At 34.9% G+C, this 22,567-nt stretch overlaps 1 protein-coding gene across 1 annotated transcript in view; it reads right to left on the bottom strand.

The window, feature by feature from the left end:
* Positions 1–22,567, bottom strand: part of LOC149779979 (uncharacterized) — a 116,172-nt gene that overhangs the window by 71,234 nt on the left and 22,371 nt on the right. Inside the window, exons 7-14 of the mRNA XM_089936702.1 lie at positions 16,311–16,359; positions 10,554–10,642; positions 9,143–9,283; positions 8,114–8,191; positions 7,361–7,432; positions 3,095–3,215; positions 2,119–2,283; positions 416–551 (exon numbers count right to left, since the gene is read on the bottom strand). Coding sequence (XP_089792828.1) covers positions 416–551; positions 2,119–2,283; positions 3,095–3,215; positions 7,361–7,432; positions 8,114–8,191; positions 9,143–9,283; positions 10,554–10,642; positions 16,311–16,359 — 851 coding nt within the window. The remainder of the gene's footprint in view (positions 1–415; positions 552–2,118; positions 2,284–3,094; positions 3,216–7,360; positions 7,433–8,113; positions 8,192–9,142; positions 9,284–10,553; positions 10,643–16,310; positions 16,360–22,567) is intronic.

Raw genomic sequence — 22,567 nt, 5'->3', positions numbered from 1 at the left:
AAGAGCAGGTCAGTGTTGATGTTTTTAACAGTTGGACTCAACCTATACAAGAGTATATATAGCATATGTCAGAAACATTTTAGAATTAGATGCTCAACAGCATTTCTATAAGTTTCTGGAAAGCAAAAGTATAATGGTAAATAGAACATTCAGTAGAAAATGAGTTTTACCATAAATTTCAGTTATGTTTACAAAGATCCAAAATCTGAATTTCATTGCAACAGCCTTTCTATATGCCGATTTCAGACACAAAAACATCATTAATTATGTCCACAAACATCCCTACGAAAGACTGGACTGCTAACAATTCTAGATTTAACATTTTAATTATCCATCAGGAAGATCCCTTTTCACAGAATTGTTTATAATTATTTAACAAACTATAACTTTTTTCTCCTGAAAAATATAAAATTACCTAAGAAGATTATCTGTATGTAAACCTGCAGGACCAAAAGTGTACAGCCAATGGTTCTTGATCAAGTATTTAAAAATTAGCTCATAAGCAAACAGTCTACCCTCTCGGCCCTCCCATGTGTCCATCAAAGCACAGTCTACAATTAAAAATGAGTGAAATTACATGAAATAAAAATTTATATTGCAATGCCTAAATGCCTAAACTTGTCACATCTTTTGCATACATAGTTTAAATCATCAACATTCTATTATCAATCTTTCAGTAACAATTATAAATGCTGAAGGCTGAGAACAGCAAAGAAAGTGCCATGTCTTGAATGTTAAAAAAATATATTAGAAATGAACAGCTAAAAATCTCATATATTGTATATGAATTATAAACATAACTGTGGGAATATTCCATGGCCTTTAAAATTTTGCATTTTGAACTGTTACCTGTGGATAGTCCTCTAGCTGACAAGTGATTTGCTAACTATAGAATTTAATGTGTGAAATTACATGTTTATATATATATATATATACCATCTGTACTTGCTCTTAAATAGAGTTCAGCTGCAAACTGAACAGACCCAGGTCTGCTGTTGCATTGTTGTATAATGTGCTGGGTAATCTGGGACTTAACAGTTTGTTAGGAGCAATCAATAAAAACAAAGAATATAGACCCTGAAATGTCAGTGCATTGTGTGATTGCAGATCTGAGTCTGTGCAATCTGCAGTTTAAGTCTACTAATGAGTATATATGGTAACATTATAACCAAAAACATCTGTTTAACTGCACACCACACATACTGCTTTTTACAATTTATCAGTTTCAGGATGATCATTGACACAGAAGGCTCATGATTCAAAATACAGTGCAACTCTTTAACAGCCAGTCAAGATATAATTTCATGGAATATTCCCCCATGTGAACAAGTACTACAGAAAATGCTAATGCAGTAGAGAAGTTTTGTTTCTCGGATGAGGGCTGCAAGGTACCTGGCAAATATTATTGTCCAGAGGTCAGATTCCCCATCTTATCCATTTATGTGGAGAAGATTCTTTTCTTGCTTAACACAATCTTCATTAGCTAAGAATCATCAGTCCACATTGACCATTGGCATATGTAGCTATCCAAAACAGTGTTTAGAACCTATGCCCTGTTGCACATGTAAGAGTTACTACCCATGGCAGGCAAATCTAACTGGCAAAGGCAAATTTAATTGGCAGATGAGAGAGCTCATCACATTTGTTAGGAATTCAAGATGATCACTTCCAATATGTTCACATGCCTTGATTTGATTTAAATAGGATTAATCAATGTTCAACATGTGATGCTGTCTATCGAGACTGCAATACTTTTTCCTGACTGTCTTTCTAAGTAAGATGTAATGAGTAATCAGATTTAGTCAATATCTTTCAGTTGCTAGTGGAGTGGTAAAGTTAAATATGCCAAGTGTCAATACTAAACAAAGGGGATCTATGAACTTGGCTGGAAAGCTAGCTCAACACATGTAAATCTTTATGTAAGAACAGTGCAAATATAAAAAGTCTGCAAGTAATTTGCCATCAGTGTGTGCACTTAATTATCCTAAGGTAAGATAGATATATTTACTACAGAAAAAATCTTTGGACAACTCTTTGCTTTGGGCAATTAATGCTGCTGACTTTCAAATAGAGGTAAAATATTTAAGATATGAAATATGACTGGTCATGGAAATTAACCTATTTTGTCACATATGGATGGTCGGGAAGGTGTAATGAATTCTCCCTCAGGACTGGCATCCTGGGGACTGGGAGCTCTCATCTGCTGACTGTCAGGACTCCAACCCATGGCCAGACACTGTAGGATGAGTTTCAGCATCACAACACTATGGCTGCTCTTTACCACTAAAAGAGACATGAAATTAATTACAGACTGTACTATGCAGCATACTCTTTTGTGTTTGATTGAAACACACCACTAAAATAGACATGAAATTAATTACAGACTGTACTATGCACCATACTCTTTTGTGTTTGATTGAAACACACCACTAAAATAGACACATGAAATTAATTACAGACTGTGCTATGCACCATACTCTTTTGTGTTTGATTTGAAACACACTTTGTTCACAATGAAACAGAAAACCCTTGGACTAATTAGCGTACTCAGATGTTTATACAACAAACATATTAGAAGTTCTTGTCATAAGTCTAAGACTTCTATTAACAGTATGTTTTTGGTAGGTTTAATAAAATGTCCCTCTGATCTATCCTTTATTATGCTAAGCTTTCAAGGCACAATGAACAAATCAATAACTAAGAGTCTACAGTAAAGCTGCATTATCTTTCTGCTATATCTTCCCCATAATACATATGCATAAATGTCCCTGACACCTACCCTCACCCCAACATTCACCCTTTTGGAATGGTGTAAAATTCTGAATCTTAAAACAATCCTAAAATTATATCCAAAAGTTTAAAGCCCCCTTTTAAACAATGCTGGTGGATTTATATGACATTATGCAAGAACACATGGATGGGCTGGATTATATAATCCCAATTTGATAGTCAAAATTCAGGGGACAATCATAACAGACATTTTTCTTGATAAGGTTATAATAGAATGTAATAATAAGGTTTAAGTGGCAGAAATTTCTACATTTAAGATGCCTTTGTTATAGGGAGATGCAGATGTCAGCAAGTGAAAATTTACCTATTTGTTTGAAGACACTGCTGGCAGCCTGTCTGACAGTGGATGCTGGGTGAGACAGGTACAAGATAAAAGTGGACATGTATTCTGGCCAGTTGGGTAACAGACAGCTAAGGGGAAGCACCTGATATAGGATGACAAGCAAAGAATACATAATAATATGGGTCAGACAGATACACTAATGTATGTATGTGTGTGTGTGTGTGTATGATTAGGATTTTTAACGTAGCTTTAACAATTTTTTAGCCATATTGCTACGATGTCTGCAGTGTGACAGTTTATAGTGATATCTAGCACTGGGGCATCATGCCGCAGACACGTAGCATGATGTCCCACCCAGTCACATTATCCTGACACCAGGCCGACCAGTCCTAACACTAACCTCTTAATACTGAGCGCCATGCAAGGTAGCTGTTAGTACCATTTTTGTAAGTCTTTGGTATGACTTGGCCGGGTCGAACCCACAACCTCCTGCTTCCAAGGAAGATGCTCTAACCACTAGGCACTGGAGCGGTCATGCATGCATGCATGTATGTATGTATGTATGTATGTATGTATGCATGCATGCATGTATGAATTATGTATGTATGTATGTATGTATGTATGTATGCATGCATGTATGAATTATGTATGTATGACAGCACCTCAGTACATAAGTGACCATGCAGGGCCAACAAAAGATTAAGATCTACAAACGTAAAGCTGAACTGAACAAAAATTTAGGACAATAAAGCCTTAACAATAAATTTGTAATTAAGTACAAGATAAGAATACAAAAATGTCAAGATGTTAAAATTCTGTAAAATGTATATCAAAAAGACAAAGATAAGATATGTAAAATCCCTTAAACATTAATTTATTAAAACCTTAACTGTGGTCAGGGCTTGATAAACAGGAATAGGATTGGTATGGTGAAAGCACTTTATTTTGTTGGGAACCAATTTTTAAAATCCATGGTTGCTATAAAGCATGAAATTAAAGACAAAAAACTACGATTCTTCTGTGGAAACAATAGATCTCCTTTTCTTCCCTTGCCTAATGCTCTAACTGAAGAATGGACAAAAATTGCCTTCCTTAATAAAAACCACAAAAATCATTGACTTTTCATGGAATAAGGTATCTATGCAGCATATTAAACAATTTACCTGAAAATAACTATAATAAAGAATTGTAACACTGAAGTCAGTATCACCAATAGAAAACTATTTATAGGTTACTGCATTTGTATTGGAAAATATGAACAAGTTTTTTGGATGGAATACTGCATGACCTTGGGAGTGCAGCATATCTATCCAACAAAACGAGTTCATATTTTCCCATACAAATGCAGTAACCTTTTTATTATATGCTCATTTTCTTATTCTACCTAAGGCTTAATTATATAAACAAAATACACTACAAGAAACAACGTAACTGAATGTATGCCGTATTCCAAACTAAATATACAAGCACAGATTTATTATTACACAACAACAACATTATTAATGCGCACATAACTCCACCCAGATAAATCTGAACTTAGTCGCACGCTCGACATAACTTTCGAAAGAAAATGGCATGTCTAGTTAAAATTAAAATTTGCAGTCATATTGTGAATGAATGCGCATTGCAACAACTTTTCCATTTGATCTGGAATGAATAGATTTTGGTATTTTGTTTCGATTTGACGAAAGTTTGTGATTTTGGACTGGATTCATCTGTGCAAATTGTACATGAAATACATCGGATTGAAGCGGCGTGGGAAAAGTGTGTTTACATCTGCAAGTGTGCTTGTTCTGTCATTGACTATTTGAAATCATAATGTGGGAAAAATATGAAGTGTTTCAATTGCAATTATCAAAAAGACGCTATTGAATTTAATGTTTATTTCATTTTGAGTATAGTAAGGAAGATGTAGTTGCACTTGGAATATAGTCGAAATTACAGTACAATTTCGAAATGTGTAATCAAGCTTGAGAACTCATGACATGGCTCATGTAATTCGGATTTACAGAACTAAGAAAGTACATTTTGAGGAAATTCTGGATGTAAAACTGTAAGTATATTTTTTTGCCATTCTCATTACCAACTAAAGGAGCCAGTTTAGGCCTTTATAGCTTGCATGTTAATTGTAAGTACCAAGCAATTTTATGAAATCTGGTGTCTATCGCAAAATCTGAAACAATGTATAAAAAAGTTCACGTGGAATGTAGCAAAACAGTTGGTATGTAGCAGTCCACGAAACATCTGCTTAGTTCATTCAGAAAACAAATTTAATCAACCAAAACGTATTGTGCCAACTATGTGAATGTACATAATTTGTTTACAAATTAGTTCCTAATACACTATTGGGCACACGTGTCATGCGCATGTGTGCAATATAAATGTGTGCAATATCGTAAAATATTAAACGATTCTGATAATGTAATGTCAACAGAGAAAAAAATGAGCATATAATAATAGCTGTGTCTTGTCTTTGCTAATGCATCAGAGACACCCCGAATACACCAAAACAAGAGGCAACAGACTGTAAATAATAAAGAAGACATGTGATACATTTACTAAGAACACTCACTCCTATTAATAAAGATATGTGGTACCTTTACTAAGAACACACACACTCCTATTAATAAAGAAGACATGTGATACCTTTACCAAGAACATGCACACTCCTATTAATAAAGAAGACATGTGATACCTTTACTAAGAACACACACACTCCTATTAATAAAGACATGTGATACCTTTACTAAGAACACACACACTCCTATTAATAAAGACATGTGATACCTTCACTAAGAAAACACACACTCCTATTAATAAAGACATGTGATACCTTTACTAAGAACACACACTCTCCTATTAATAAAGAAGACATGTGATATTTTTACTAAGAACATGCACACTCCTATTAATAAAGAAGACATGTGATACATTTACTAAGAACACACACACTCCTATTAATAAAGAAGACATGTGATACATTTACTAAGAACACACACACTCCTATTAATAAAGAAGACATGTGATATTTTTACTAAGAACATGCACACTACTATTAATAAAGAAGACATGTGATACCTTTACTAAGAACACGCACACTCCTATTAATAAAGAAGACATGTGATACCTTTACTAAGAACACGCACACTCCTATTAATAAAGAAGACATGTGATACATTTACTAAGAACACACACACTCCTATTAATACAGATGATGTGATACCTTTACTAAGAACACACACACTCCTATTAATAAAGAAGACATGTGATACATTTACTAAGAACACACACACTCCTATTAATAAAGAAGACATGTGATACATTTACTAAGAACACACACACTCCTATTAATAAAGAAGACATGTGATATTTTTACTAAGAACATGCACACTACTATTAATAAAGAAGACATGTGATATTTTCACTAAGAACATGCACACTCCTATTAATAAAGAAGACATGTGATACATTTACTAAGAACACACACACTCCTATTAATACAGACGATGTGATACCTTTACTAAGAACACACACACTCCTATTAATAAAGAAGACATGTGATACCTTTACTAAGAACACGCACACTCCTATTAATAAAGAAGACATGTGATACCTTTACTAAGAACACACACACTCCTATTAATAAAGAAGACATGTGATACATTTACTAAGAACACACACACTCCTATTAATACAGACGATGTGATACCTTTACTAAGAACACACACACTCCTATTAATAAAGAAGACATGTGATACCTTTACTAAGAACATGCACACTCCTATTAATAAAGAAGACATGTGATACCTTTACTAAGAACATACACACTCCTATTAATAAAGAAGACATGTGATACCTTTACTAAGAACATACACACTCCTATTAATAAAGAATACATTTGATACCTTTACTAAGAACACGCACACTCCTATTAATAAAGAAGACATGTGATACCTTTACTAAGAACACACACTCCTATTAATAAAGAAGACATGTGATACATTTACTAAGAACACACACTCCTATTAATAAAGAAGACATGTGATACATTTACTAAGAACACACACTCCTATTAATAAAGAAGACATGTGATACCTTTACTAAGAACACACACTCCTATTAATAAAGAAGACATGTGATACATTTACTAAGAACACACACTCCTATTAATAAAGAAGACATGTGATACCTTTACTAAGAACACGCACACTCCTATTAATAAAGAAGACACGTGATACCTTTACTAAGAACATGCACACTCCTATTAATAAAGAAGACATGTGATACCTTTACTAAGAACATGCACACTCCTAGGAAACCTTCTGAAGCATAGTCATCCATATACTGAACTGGGGACCTCTGCCAAAATTGTAAAAAAATATCAAGCATTGATCCAAATTAAAATGAATTGAAAAACATACTTATTATAACATAAAAGCTAAGAAAAGTAGAGATAATAAAATTTTACATTGAAAATATCTCTTTTTAAATGCAACCGGAGTTTAATTTTTCAAATCAAATAAGAATATCAGTTGTGATTCTATTATGCCACAAAATCATCTCCAAGCATTCATATTACAATGACAATCAATTATGCTTTTGTGTGAGTATGAGTCAAACAAATTATAAACATGAAGATTTATATGTGATCTGTGCTGCACTTTGTAAATATCAAACAAAAAATTATTTTCTATTTTTTTCATATGAATTTATTTTACAGCAAACTATAGCAAAATTAAGACAGTTGAATTTGAAATTGATGTAAAAAGTCTTAAGTATTATTTGTGTATTGCAATAATTATTCTAAATCCAGAGAGTGATGCTAAGAGCTGTTCCATTAAAACATACATGAGACCAAGGGAAGGCACTTTTACTGTGGGGTACTCACCCATAGATGCAATTCAGAATTTTCTTATCATTTTAACATAAACTCTCTGAAATCTAAGTACCCTGGCAAATATGTTTATAAAGACTGTCTGCCCTGGGTACCACATATGTTTAAATGGAACAGCCCTAACTATCTAACATCGAATAAATTACCATTTGGAAACTTTTTCCATTTGTAGTTACACCTTTTCTCAACACTGCAATCACTTTATTGAATGTGGATAAAGCCTCCTGAAAAATTAAAATCCAAATTTACTACAAAATTTGTATATAACAACAATCATGCATAAATAAGCTAGTCTTACTCACCTGAACTCTGTCTGTCAGGACTGACCTTTCACTATCTTTCTTTCTCTCTTTCTGCATATCAAAGTTGATTTTTGGCTCCAAGTTATTTTCTAGCTACTGAAGATGATGCCTGACTAAAGATTAATTTAAACCATCAAAGATGATGACTTGCTAAAGATTAATTTAAACCATCAAAGTTGATGACTAGCTAAAGATTAATTTAAAACCATCAAAGTTGATGCCTCACTAAAGATTAATTTAAACCATCAAAGTTGATGACTAGCTAAAGATTACATGGTACATAATTATCATAATATAACAACTATGCTATACATGGTACATAATTATCATAATATAACTATGCTATACATGGTACATAATTATCATAATATAGCAACTATGCTATACATGGTACGTAATTATCATAATATAACAACTATGCTATACATGGTACATAATTATCATGATATAGCAACTATGCTATACATGGTACATAATTATCATAATATAACAACTATGCTGTAAATGGTACATAATTATCATGATATAACAACTATGCTGTACATGGTACATAATTATCATGATATAACAACTATGCTGTATGTGGTACATAATTATCATGATATAACAACTATGCTATACATGGTACATAATTATCATGATATAACAACTATGCTGTACATGGTACATAATTATCATGATATAACAACTATACATTACATGGTATATAATTATCATATTAACAATTATAGTACATAATTATTGTAATATAACAAGCTTACACATTTGTTTTTTTTAGTCAACCAATAATAATATGGATAACTGCAAATGATGCTTGCACATGATAAATAATATATATGTGTGAACAGTGGTATAAACAGTGGTATAACTTACAGGGATTCCAGCACAGGAGATAAAGGTGGCCAGTGTTTTAACAGCATTCTCCCTGATAGTCAACTGGGGGTGATAGAGCAAGGTGAAGGTCACATCCCTAATCTTGCTAGATATAAAGTCAGGCATATTTCTAGCATTGTCCTGTATATAAAAAAAATGAATTGCTCAAACTCTTTCTTTGGAAGAGGACCTTGTGTTTCATAGCTTATTTCACAGAATCATACATTTTATGCAAAATAGAGCATTGTTCCAGAAAGGGTCAAATCGATTAAGGTATTGAACCACAAAGATCTCTCAGTACTAAAAAAAAATGGGTACATAAAGTTGAAAGAGGCAGATTGTCCTTGCAGTAAGCACTTGCAGGTGATAAGTTTGAGGATGATTGCTTGTGAAATGTAGAAATACTATTAAAATGTTTGAAAAATTTACATTTTTACATAGCTATAGGTCCAAGCAATTCAAAATCACTTAAAGTTATAGAACGGTGTCATGTGTTACTCTTACCTGAATATCTATACCCAAGTAACCATCATTATATAAGAATACATAACCTGTCACCAATTTTTCATAAAATAATACCTGAATGAATAGTTATGAAATTCTCTAATATGATGAGACCTGTTTAATTTCACAGACTCTTCTTATCAAATGTGCAAGGGAAAATGAAGAATGAGGGAAAATGAAGAGTGAGGGAAAATGAAGAGTGAGTGAACATTTTCAGAGTGACACAACTGTTAAGATCCTATTTTATTTTCCCACAACAGAAAGCCTCTCTGCATTACTGATAATCAGGACATAAATTGATAATGATTTCCCCCAGTCTTCTATACCATATATGCTCAATTATAAGTCAAGTTCAGCATCAAACTGCAAAGATCCACATCTTCCATTACATAATGAGCCAACAGATCTGGGTCTATGCAGTTTTGTTCAGAGTAATCAGTAGAACAAACAGCATAGACCCTGATATGCTGGTGCATTATGCAAGGTCTCTATAGCTTGCAGTTGGACTCTACTTATAGGCAAGTGTATATGGTATTTTTCATTTACTTTATCATTTTTTTTTCATTTTAAATTGTGGAAGCATTTTTTAATAATTTTTATTATTTAAAAAGATACAGATGCTCAAATTATATCATTTTAGGTCTAATTTCGTACCACTACAATGCGCATATACATGAGAAGAAATATCTGCTGGGAGTGAGAGTAACTTAACTGGCATCCTATTAAGGGAGATCTGTCATGTATTTTCAGTATCTTCCTGTCACGGACAAAGCTTCATCTTAGCAGTTGTTATCTGGCTAACCGTTAATTCCATGACTAGTCATAATTTCATTAACAAGATAATATTCAATTATGACGTTAAATCATTTTTTTCACTTCCATGGCATTTCTAAATACTTCAAAATACCTCTGTGTCGAACTCCAATGTTCTGGGTGATGACATGGGTGATTTACTGTTCATGCTGTTCTGGAACCGATGTATGAGTGAATTCATACCTGCAAAATTATGTTAAAAAAATCTTTCTAACTCTGAGTAAAAAATATTAGCATACCTCCTAAAGTGATACAGTGTGACCCCGCTATAACATGAGCCATAGAACCCAACTGTGTTATAGATTGAGCCATGTTATAAGCAGCCAGGTCAGTTATCTGAAGAAAATGATGCATGTACCCCCCAAAAATTGCAGGGGGGGGGGGTCAGGAAATAAAATACATGCTTCATCGGCAGAGTTACCATCTTAAATCGAAGCATATTAAATGAGAAATACACCTGTAGTGAAAACAGAGAAGGCATACATAACAGTTTACTTTATTTAGAGAACCACGAATTCATACATATACGTAAATATTGTTTTTATATATACATGTCTAATGTATAACATGAATAGTGTATCAACACCATGTACTCACCAACAAATCAAATCATATACATCAAATCCACAATACAAGTGATTCCATTGAAAATATGCACACACACATATTTAAAATATTTAGTAATTTTGTCACAGGTCATATTGGTCTGAATTCAGTGGAAAAACATAGCACAATCACGTAACGAATGATGAAGCACATTTACTTTTCAGTACGTACCAAGTCGGTAAAAGTTAGTTTGCATTTTAAGCCGCTGTTGGTAGCGTTCGCAAGCATAAACATTTCCCTGCAAAAATGAAACTTCCAATGTACAATTAATGTGTTTCAGTCACGCTGGAAAATGCAAAAATCCATCAGATTCCATTACTTTTATTTAAGTTTGGTACTGACTTCCTTTGAAGAAAAGTTCTTTGCTTTTATTGAAGACTAGTTGGTTTTCTTTGACGAAGGGTGCATGCATTATTGAATTCACCACTAAAGGACAGCTTTGGAGAACCAAACAAATGCCCATATCGTATTGTGGCAGCAACATCAAATAACTGTATTGCATGATTGATACTGATTTTTTTTCCATCTGCTGAATACGTTTTCATAACAGTTGGTGCTTCAAAGGTAATATGTTTCCTTTGAAATTTCAGCAAACTATTTTATCTGGGTATATTTTCAAAAAGGAATTGGCTGTCATTGAGTCTATTCTAGTTACTGTTCCTCCCTGCCTACTGAATAAACCAATAAGTAAGATGTGGGATTTTTGTTTTTTTACATTTGTGGTAGCAGCGTATTGCCGCCTTCCATGCATGCGTCAGAAATTTAACAAAAGGTCAATGAATGATAGAGATGCAGGTGTTATGGTCTGATGGAAGAGGAATTTTACTTACCATCCACAAAAAAATGTCAGTCTTTGTAAATATATTAATTACTAGCGAGTGGCAATAAATCCAACGAAAGATAGATTATGAGATAATGCCTCATCTGGTTGATCTCCATTACCAGAAATGTCAAAAACAAAAAAACGGATATCTCACAACATACAGAACTCATGCCAGATGTCAAGATAAGCGGATTATGATATAACAATGCACTGTTTATATGGTTTGTCAATATGGACAAAGAATTTGTTTATGTAACAATAGATACATTTCAGTGCATTGTATAAGTTTGTGGCTTCCTTTCATGGGGCCTCTGAATTTCTCCATGCCAAACCAATAGTTGTATATACAAGTTTAAATGGACAACAATGTTGCCAATAAAAAGAAATTGCCAGATGGTATACTTTGCCGCCAATAAGCAAAAAATCCAAGTTTGTGACATTGGCGAAGCCCTACGCGATCCCAGAATAAACATTTTACATGTTATTTTTGTACTTTTAAGAAGAAAAAAACTACTTTTTTGTGTACAAGAAAAATACATATAAAATTTCAGAAGCCACGCCACGATCATCTTGTATTATTCATATGCGATCTCTTCCCCAAAATGATAATAAACTTTTTATGTTTTTTCGTACTTTTAAGAAAGAATTTTTTTTTTCATGTACAAGAAAAATACATGTATAAGAAATTTTGGGAGAAACACCACAAACATGCTATATCTGAATTTGTGTTATAACAGAGCGTGCTATAGCATGGTCACACTGTATAGGGTATTTATGAAAATCAATCCAGATAATTAACATAATATGATTGATAACAAGTATGGTTAAGCCATAATGATATCTGAAGCTGGGTAACTCGGTTACATTATGTTTATTCCTGTACTGTTTCTGGAGCATTAATTTACAATACTACTTCAAATCTAGCATAGTTTCATCCTTAATTGAAAGAAAATGAATTAATGGTGAAAATTTGAATAGGTTTGATAATCTTTTGTTGGGTTGCAATCAAACAATAGTTCCTGAAAGGAACATGTGTTTTTTTCTGGCTATTTAAAGTTAATATTATTAAAATGGAAAACAAAATTTATGACACCATATATACACACTTATAAGTTAGATCCAACTGAAAACTTCATGGACTCAAATCTGCCATCACATCATGTGCTGGCAGCTCTGGGTCTATGTTGTGATGGCAGGTCAGGGTTTATGATGTTTACACCAGACTTATAAGCATGTACAGTAAATGTGTGCTGCTGTATATACAGTATTCAAGCCTAAAATTTCTTATAGAGGGAGGACTGTAAGGGCATTTTTTACTGTATGTGCAATTTTTTAGTGAGAAGGGGCCTTTGTTGAGAGACTTAATGTCATAGTGATGTTTATAATTTCACACTGAAAGTTTACATATATATTTTCTACTCACATTGTGATTAAACATTCATAAGGAAAGTAAAATTAATCAAAATCTAACAATGTGGATAGACATGTTCTTGTTTCTTTAAAATTTATGTTAAGATTTTAAAATGAGCAATTTTAATAGTTGACTGATTACTTAGTGAATATTATCATATTACTGACAAAATGTCAGAAATATACATGCAAACAACAAAACTTACAAAGTAATAATACCATTTAATGGGGATAAAAGAAAATAGTCTAGCTGTAATTAAATTCCTACCAAGTGACCTTTAGTGACCTAATAAAAATCTATGTTGCAATGTAAATTATCATACAAATTATCATATTCAACCAAATAAGCACAATGACCTTATTCCTCATACAGCTGAATTCATTTCCTTCTCAAAGGATTTATTTACCATTCAAATATTCCTTTAAAAAATAAATTCTTTATTTTTTCTGGTTCTACACTGTCAATTTTTCATTTAGTATGTATATTATATTAGTAAGTATATGCCTGATAATGCAGGCCATTGTATAGTAAACAGCATCCTTTGATGTAACATGCCTAGGTCAATAATTGTATAGTACACAGCATCCTTTGATGTAACATGCCTAGGCCAATAATTGTATAGTACACAGCATCCTTTGATGTAACATGCCTAGGCCAATAATTGTATAGTACACAGCATCCTTTGATGTAACATGCCTAGGTCAATAATTGTATAGTACACAGCATCCTTTGATGTAACATGCCTAGGCTAATAATTGTATAGTACACAGCATCCTTTGATGTAACATGCCTAGGCCAATAATTGTATAGTACACAGCATCCTTTGATGTAACATGCCAAGGCCAATAATTGTATAGTAAACAGCATCTTTTGATGTAACATGCCTAGGCCAATACTTGTATTGTACACAGCATCCTTTGATGTAACATGCCTAGGCCAATAATTGTATAGTACACAGCATCCTTTGATGTAACATGCCAAGACCAATAATTGTATAGAACACAGCATCTTTTGATGTAACATGCCTAGGCCAATAATTGTATAGTACACAGCATCCTTTGATGTAACATGCCTAGGCCAATAATTGTATAGTACACAGCATCCTTTGATGTAACATGCCTAGGCCAATAATTGTATAGAACACAGCATCCTTTGATGTAACATGCCTAGGCCAATAATTGCATAGTACACAGCATCTTTTGATGTAACATGCCTAGGTCAATAATTGTATAGTACACAGCTTCCTTTGATGTAACATGCCTAGGCCAATAATTGTACAGTATACAGCATCCTTTGATGTAACATGCCTAGGCCAATAATTGTACAGTATACAGCATCCTTTGATGTAACATGCCTAGGCCAATAATTGTATAGTACACAGCATCCTTTGATGTAACATGCCTAGGCCAATAATTGTATAGTACACAGCATCCTCTGATGTAACATGTCTGGGCCAATAATAGTGAACCCATTGACACATCTACATATAATGTAAATGCTGTTCAACATGTACTTGTTGCATTTGTTAAGTGTGTCAGATGTGAAGAGGGGGAGGGCTGTCAAGTACCATAATTTACCTAGTCTTTAAAACAGAGATTAAATAAACCTAGAATGCCAGTTTGAATACTTCTTGAAGATCAAAAGAGAAAGTATGATGGTTGTGGCACCATCATTATTGGTGACAAACAAGGAAAGGCTGTGTAATATCAAAATATGTAACTGCATCATACCGGAAGAATTCTTTGCTAAGAAATTATTCTGAATTGAACATTCAGATTAGTTCTCTTTCTTATTATTGGTCAAATTAATCTTGTTAAAATACTAATCAGTAATTGACACATTCAGATTAGTTCTCTTTCTTATTATTGGTTAAATTAATCTTGTTAAATTACTAATCAGTAATTGACACATGCTTTTCAGGCTGATTTTAACCACGAACTAAATTGGTTGAAAAACAATAATAATCATGTTTGCAAATCTGATTTGTATTGACAAAGTGTAATTGGTGTAATACTGCTGTATTACCTGTAAATCCCCCATTAAATTTGAAAATATTATGTCCCCTCAATGGAATGGTCAGTCCAAAAGGTGATGTATATTCATTATTCTAGAGACAAGCATACCTTGTAGTCAAACTGCATCAGACACAGTTCTAACAATGCTTAAATTATGGTCATCAAGAACAACTCAGTTCTGACCAGGATTTGTTCAAAGAATCCAGCAGCAAAGTTTGAACAACAGTACCATCCAGTCTCTAGTGAGTGTTCTAATGAACAGCAGTACCATCCAGTCTCTAATGAGTGCCACTATGAACACTAATGACACTTGCATTAGTGAACGTTTGACAGCACCAAAGACTGCATCTAATTAAGCATATATTTTGTCATCCAATGGATTTTAAAAACAGAAAGTTGATAAATTTGGTATTTAATGTCAGTGTATTTGTGATTATGTGATTATATGCAAATATGTGTAAGGTTATGGTGATGATATTTGACAATACTAAGTCTATCATTTCTTTTTGTAAATATATGAAATGCTTTGAAGAAAACAAACAAATTATTTGTTATTCAGATTTAAATTTCCAATCATTTTATATAGGTTTATATGAAAAGATAGCTTATTTTTATTGGGACAAAAACATTTTCTTGGATCACATGCACTAATCCCCCTTGGAACCTCAAAACACACTTGCGAATATGGCAACTATGTTACAAAATTAGCACAAAAGTTGATTTTAATGCATCTTTCTACTGTCTGATACATGCAAACATAAATTTTGTAATTAAAAACCACATGTTTAACTGTTTTGGGCAGAATACCAATGGGCTCATTTTAGGGTGGGGTGATGGGAAACTGGTGCTTTTCATGGTGATTACCTAACGTTGCTTTTTGGAATGCTGAGGTGAAATTTCACAAACAAGGGTGACTAATCCTAATGATTTATGTTCTCTATTTCAATAAAATATAAGAATTTCAAGACACAATGGCCTTAACATTTCTTCACTCACCCATAACAGCCCCTTCCTTTGCCTGCCATGGCCCTTCACTGCAGCAAATCTAAGTAAAACAGGGGTAGAATAATTTTTCACACATTTCTGTGATTTTTATATTTAACACATCACTAGTAAACATTTAGAATTACAAAATTAAATACACAGTGTCAAATTGTTTATTAAAACAGACTTATTCATGAGTTTTGGACAAATGATTCATAAGCATGATACATACATGAACAAATCCTGCAATCTGGAGTTGGTAGGGTAATTTCTTCTGTATGCCCCATACTTAATGGATCAGAAAACTAAATCTGCAACCTGGAGTTGGTAGGATAATTATTACTCTATGCCCCATCACTAATGGATCAGTAAAAATTATTTAAATGATACTGGAAAGCTGATACAACAGGCAGGTGGTAAGGGCAGCTAAATACTTACACCTGCTTATTTCAAGAAAGCTTACCCAATCATAATACATTAGGAGAACTACTACTATCTTGCAAATCCAGCCCTCCCAGATACAACTTTTAATCAAATGAAGCTAAAAGTTATCTGCCCACCTATGTGGTGGTCAGGCAGAGTGATCTGCACTTGGTATTAGGGTTGGCACCAAATCCTATGAATATCCCAGTTATTACTTCTGCTCATGTCATGCTGTCATCAAGAGTGATCTCCCCTTGGTATATGGATTGGTGTCAAATCCTATGAATATCTCAATTATTACTGGAGTGTAAGGCATGTTCTCTTTATGGATGTAACTGCAGTGAAGATTGGATGGTGCATGTGTATTATGATTGGATAAATATTCTTGAGGAATATATTTTACTAGAAAAAAATTGGTCTTATCTTTAAATACATTATCCAATCATAATACTTTATGAGAATAGGTAAGAAGTGGAGAGAGAAACATCCCCTTACCCTAAAGAGACCATCTCCAGTCCCCTAAAGTATGTGAGACAGCTTCTAGATAATCTGACTAGAAAAAAACTCCATTTGTCAGGGGGCAGCTTCAGAAAGGAACAATGTTTCCTCCTGCAAATCCAGCAGAAGTCATGAATCCACATCTATATGAAGCTGTTTCTTGATCTGGAAAGGTAACATTTGTGCCCTGGTACCTCCAGGTTGACTTGAGTCTTTTAGGGTGAAAGATCTCTGATAACAACTTGAAGTGTTTTTGGATCTTCAATCAACATGGCATGGATCAAGATAAGACAAAAGATCTCTGATAACAACTTGAAGTGTTTTTGGATCTCCAATCAACACGGCATGGATCAAGATAGGACGAAAGATCTCTGATAACAACTTGAAGTGTTTTTGAATCTCCGATTAACATGGCATGGATCAAGATAGATAATTCATATGCAATAATTGTGGTGACTCACCTAACTTGGTGAGTCAATATGTGAAGCCAATTGGTGTGTGTATAGTCTAATATGCAAGATAGATAGCTTGCTTTATTCAGGATGAAAATATCCATGTTGATATATCATCCTTCGTATCTTTGAAGGTAAAATTAGACATGATCTCCCATGATGCAACAGCTTTATATTCCTGAAATACCACTTCAGAGCTCACACTGACTGAATCCTGTTGATGACCTTGAGAATAGATGGGAATTATTACCCATATCTAATTCCTCATGAATGAAAATCTGTTCTTGGTAATGAAAGCCTGTTCTTGCTAATGAAAGCCTGTTCTTGGTAATGAAAGCCTGTTCTTAGTAATGAAAGCCTGTTCTTGGTAATAAAAGCCTGTTCTTGGTAATGAAAGCCTGTTCTTGGTAATGAAAGCCTGTTCTTGGTAATGAACGCCTGTTCTTAGTAATGAAAGCCTGTTCTTGGTAATGAAAGCCTGTTCTTGGTAATGAAAGCCTGTTCTTGGTAATGACAGCCTGTTCTTGGTAATGAAAGCCTGTTCTTGGTAATGAAAGCCTGTTCTTGGTAATGAAAGCCTGTTCTTGGTAATGAAAGCCTGTTTTTGGTAATGAAAGCCTGTTCTTGGTAATGAAAGCCTGTTCTTGGTAATGAAAGCCTGTTCTTGGTAATGAAAGCCTGTTCTTGGTAATGAAAGCCTGTTCTTGGTAATGACAGCCTGTTCTTGGTAATGAAAGCCTGTTCTTGGTAATGAAAGCCTGTTCTTGGTAATGAAAGCCTGTTTTTGGTAATGAAAGCCTGTTCTTGGTAATGAAAGCCTGTTCTTGGTAATGACAGCCTGTTCTTGGTAATGACAGCCTGTTCTTGGTAATGAAAGCCTGTTCTTGGTAATGAAAGCCTGTTCTTGGTAATGACAGCCTGTTCTTGGTAATGACAGCCTGTTCTTGGTAATGACAGCCTGTTCTTGGTAACGAAAGCCTGTTCTTGGTAATGACAGCCTGTTCTTGGTAATGACAGCCTGTTCTTGGTAATGACAGCAGGGGGTTCACAAGCAATACTGACCTTATCATAAAGGAATCGCAAGTAGATGATGCCAAGAAAAAGAAATGAATTGCTGATTTGACTTGCCAACTGCCAAAGTAGTGAGGAGGCAAGGCTTACAAGATAGCTAAACTCTTGAGAGCAGTTTGGTGTCTTGTTCTACCAGGTTACTACTCTGGAGAGCAGTCTGGTATCTTGTTCTGCCAGGTTACTACTCACAACAACTTCTACTGGAGAGCAGTCTGGTGTCTTGTTCTGCCAGGTTACTACTCATGACAACTTCTACTGAAGAGCAGTTTGGTGTCTTGTTCTGCCAGGTTACTACTCTTGACAACTTCTATTGGAGAACAGTTTGGTGTCTTGTTCTGCAGGTTACTACTCATGACAACTTCTACTGAAGAGCAGTTTGAGTGTCTTGTTCTGCCAGGTTACTACTCATGACAACTTTTACTGGAGCAAGGGTCCAATGTCATTGTCCAGAAGGAAACCAAATGAATAGAAGATCAAATAGGTCTTTAGTTTGTTCAATACATGACAGAACAGTATGGCATGCTTCATAGGAAGTTAGCTATTGAGGTATGGATGCCTACATTGGTATAAAGTGCTTTGTGTGTTCCACTGAGATTATATTCCATTGCTTTCATATGCCTCTAAGATAGATAGCCATCTCACTTGAGGATACTCCACTATTTGCTGTAAAAACTGTTTATTCCTTAAGGCGTATTCATGAGATCCCGATGTGCAGCTTTAGTAACTCTGGGTTGGGGTACAACACATGCCATCATGGTTTCTTAACTCATATTAAGGAATATCTCAATTCTGTTGCAGTTAATGAGATTGATCCAGTAATTCCCATTTGAGTTTAGTAATCAGGATGAGAAGACACTCAGATTTGCTTATTCCTGTATCCCCTTCTGGTTCTGAGATGTTGGAGAAGTGTATACATTTGGCCATTCCAATCTATAGAAAGAGTGGTGAGAGAGAGGTTGAGGGTTTTGAATTCCGCCTTGTCACCAACTGTTTGTTAGTGTTATTGTATTTTGGTGTTACAGATTCAGTACAGTGATGTCCATTGTCCATATATACAAGTTGTTCTGCTGTATGTATGGTGAGTGAGTAGCATGTGAGTTGCTTGCATTGCACATGCCTAACATGCAACCACCAATTACATTAACAAGTTTCCTGTTCCATTGTTCACTCCTCTGACAACTCTCCTGGAATCAACTTCAACATTTCTGTATGTGATAAGTTCCTATATACTTTGTCAATGGTATTGAAGAAAATAACTATTGTACATCAGAATACTACATGGTGCTGGTAAATTTTTAGTACTTACATAGTGATAGTTTTAAAATAATTCCATGCCATACCATTCTGTGAATTGTCAGTGCATGGCAGATTTGTTTACTTTTAATTATTTACATATTTCATGTGTGCATGTTGTCGTTCTTCTTTGTCTTCCTTTTCTTCTTTTGGTTATTCATTTAGTCTGATTAAATTACAAGAACCCATGGAGATGTAACTTTGATATTTCTCCAATACCTGCTAAAGGTATTACAGTAAGTTGATCCCATTGAGTGTCTATTGACTTAAAACCTAGGCATGAAGAGACCATTCTGTTTGTATTGGTTCCTTCTTGCAGATCCATGAGTCTGCCAATACATTAACCAGCTTAGTAAATATTGATCTTAAGCATGGATTGTCATTTTAAGATGAGTCACCACAGTGAAGTTATTGGATAGAAAGAGCACTCCATTCCCATTAAGTTCTCTAGCCTTTAATGAAAAGCTTTTAAAATGGTTTCCATCTGGATGATGTTGACATGTAAATAATGATCTCGAGGGGGTAATGCTACTATGGTAGTCCAAAATGATAATGGACTTGCTCCCCCAGCCCTGCGTTTGCAGCAGTAGTGATCATGATTGCCAGAGGTATTACCAACATGAGTCCATACTGGTTTCCATGCCTTCAAGATTCAGCCTCATATTGTTGAGATTGTGAGATTTTGTCCAATAGACACAGGTTCAGTTTCCACTTGGACAATGTAATCATTGTTATGTGAGCCCAATAAAGTGACTAAGAGGTTAGCCAACACATTCAGTAAAACTTGACCAGTGAAGGAATTCTCTAGCAGATGTATTGCTCCAAATATGCATGGAACCTACCATTGCATGAATTCAATTCTTATTCCTTGAGGAAACATTCTTTTTACTTGAACATTTGATTCCAGACCTAGTTGACAGAATACTGGAAGTGTACAAGGTCGGAGATGTTCCTGTTGACAATGAGACTGAGAAGGAGTATAACATATGAAAACATGTCTTGCTCCAAAATGTAACTCGTCAGCTGCTTGTAGCGTGTTGTAGGCATAACACGGAACTTCTGGAAGCCATTTGAGTGGGGTCATGAAATCACCCTCTTGCAAGTCCACACTGATTGTTTAGTCTCCACAATGGACGGCATTAGGACCCATTGTTGTATTCAATCGCAAACCCAAGAGTGTAACAGAGTTGATTGAATTCACTTATGTTGAGAATACACTTATAAGTGCTGCATCATATCTGAAGCCTTCTCTCGACCGGGATCTGTGATGGGGTGGGGGTGGGGGGCATATATGTATGTCATTGAGATTGTGATGGTCTCGTGGAATGCTGGTGAAAATGATCGACCTCCACCTGATTCTTAAATTTAGTTCTAGGATTATTTTCCAGTGGCATGCACTCTAAGGATATCCCTGCGAAATTGTTGGTTGCCCTTCAAATCACTCTACTATAGCTGATACTAAGAGGGATGGTGGCATGTTTGAACTCCATCAACCTGATCATTAAAGAGGGATGGTAGCATGTCTGAACTCCATCAACCGGATCATTAGAGAGGGATGGTGGCATGTTTGAACTCCATCAACCTGATCATTAAAGATGGATGGTGGCATGTTTGAACACCATCAGCCAGATCATTAAAGAGGATATATGATGAAGGTTGTGAGCATATCTACCGCCATGACTGATCTGTAAGGTGGAGGTAGAGATCATTGCATCTTTTGTGCACCTTTTGTAAGTTTATAGTTGCTATATGGCTATAGTATGTTGTGCCTCTTTTATGCAGTAGGAGTATGCCCCTGCCTATTCCCTTGACTAAACTCATGGAGTGACCTCAATTGACACTGTTATGCAGTAGGAGTATGCCCCTGCCTATTCCCCTGACTAAACTCATGGAGTGCCCTCAATTGACACTGTTATGCAGCAGGAGTATGCCCCTGCCTATTCCCCTGACTAAACTCATGGAGTACCCTCAATTGACACTGTTATGCACAGGAGTATGCCCCTGCCTATTCCCTTGACTAAACTCATGAGTGACCTCAATTGACACTGTTATGCAGTAGGAGTATGCCCCTGCCTATTCCCTTGACTAAACTCATGAGTGACCTCAATTGACACTGTTATGCAGCAGGAGTATGCCCCTGCCTATTCCCTTGACTAAACTCATGGAGTGACCTCAACTGATACTGTGACTTCCAAGTGATCACTGGAAAGGAGTCCATTCTAGAGGCAATGAGTTGAGAAATTTGTGAAGCAATATCTATTGGAATTTGAGGTACTAAGCTTGGCATCATAAATAATAAGTGTCTTTAGACAGCATGGTGGTCAGACTGGTCTCCATAATTGTGTGTATAGACTGAGTTTGGCTTATTGGATGACAGATTGTCTTCTGGTGACTAATCATGTACATGTTCTCATGGTGGCCCCTTGTATAGGCCTAGTCCAGTTATAATGAAAGTAGGTCTCATCTGTGGGGAGAATGTTGTCTAATTCATTATGTTGGGGTGGAATGTTTGATCCACATAACTGGTCTGTG

The sequence above is a fragment of the Sinohyriopsis cumingii genome, chromosome 16, assembly GCF_028554795.1.
Source record: "Sinohyriopsis cumingii isolate HCF-2022 chromosome 16, ASM2855479v2, whole genome shotgun sequence".
Lineage (NCBI taxonomy): Eukaryota > Metazoa > Mollusca > Bivalvia > Unionida > Unionidae > Sinohyriopsis > Sinohyriopsis cumingii.
The sequence above is the reverse complement of the archived record's forward strand: the minus strand, read 5'-3'. Positions and strand labels throughout refer to the sequence as shown.